This window comes from Pterocles gutturalis, unplaced genomic scaffold (genome assembly GCF_000699245.1).
Source record: "Pterocles gutturalis isolate BGI_N339 unplaced genomic scaffold, ASM69924v1 scaffold5377, whole genome shotgun sequence".
Lineage (NCBI taxonomy): Eukaryota > Metazoa > Chordata > Aves > Pterocliformes > Pteroclidae > Pterocles > Pterocles gutturalis.
In genome coordinates this window covers 3,998-4,250 of record NW_010112537.1, presented here as the reverse complement: position 1 = coordinate 4,250, position 253 = coordinate 3,998, and the positions used below count along the sequence as shown (strand labels likewise).

The 253-nt window shown below is 57.7% G+C and overlaps 1 protein-coding gene across 1 annotated transcript in view; it reads right to left on the bottom strand.

The window, feature by feature from the left end:
* The window catches only part of LOC104462214 (neuron navigator 1-like), a gene marked incomplete at its 5' end in the record, with an annotated part of 7,570 nt that overhangs the window by 3,476 nt on the left and 3,841 nt on the right, over positions 1-253 (bottom strand). Inside the window, 2 exon segments of the mRNA XM_010074075.1 lie at positions 1-51; positions 217-249. The exon segment at positions 1-51 is cut by the window's left edge and continues 39 nt beyond it. Of these exon segments, the coding sequence (XP_010072377.1) occupies positions 1-51; positions 217-249 (84 nt within the window).

The window sequence follows — 253 nt, the reverse complement described above, 5'->3', positions numbered from 1 at the left end:
CTCGGTGCTGAGCCCCAGCGTGGAAGCAGGATCCATCTTGGTGATGTAATCCTACGTGGACAAGGACAAGGCTGTCAGAGCCCCAAGGGCTGGCAAGGAGCAAGCGCTGCTCAGCAGCTCCAGGAGACCCCGGTAAGGACCTGGGCCAGAGAGCATGAGGCATGGAAAAGCAGCGTAAACAGATGGCTCTCAAAAGAGGGGTCCTCGTGCTCCTACCTTGAAAACCTGGCAGACAGCCTCATCCAGCATCTTC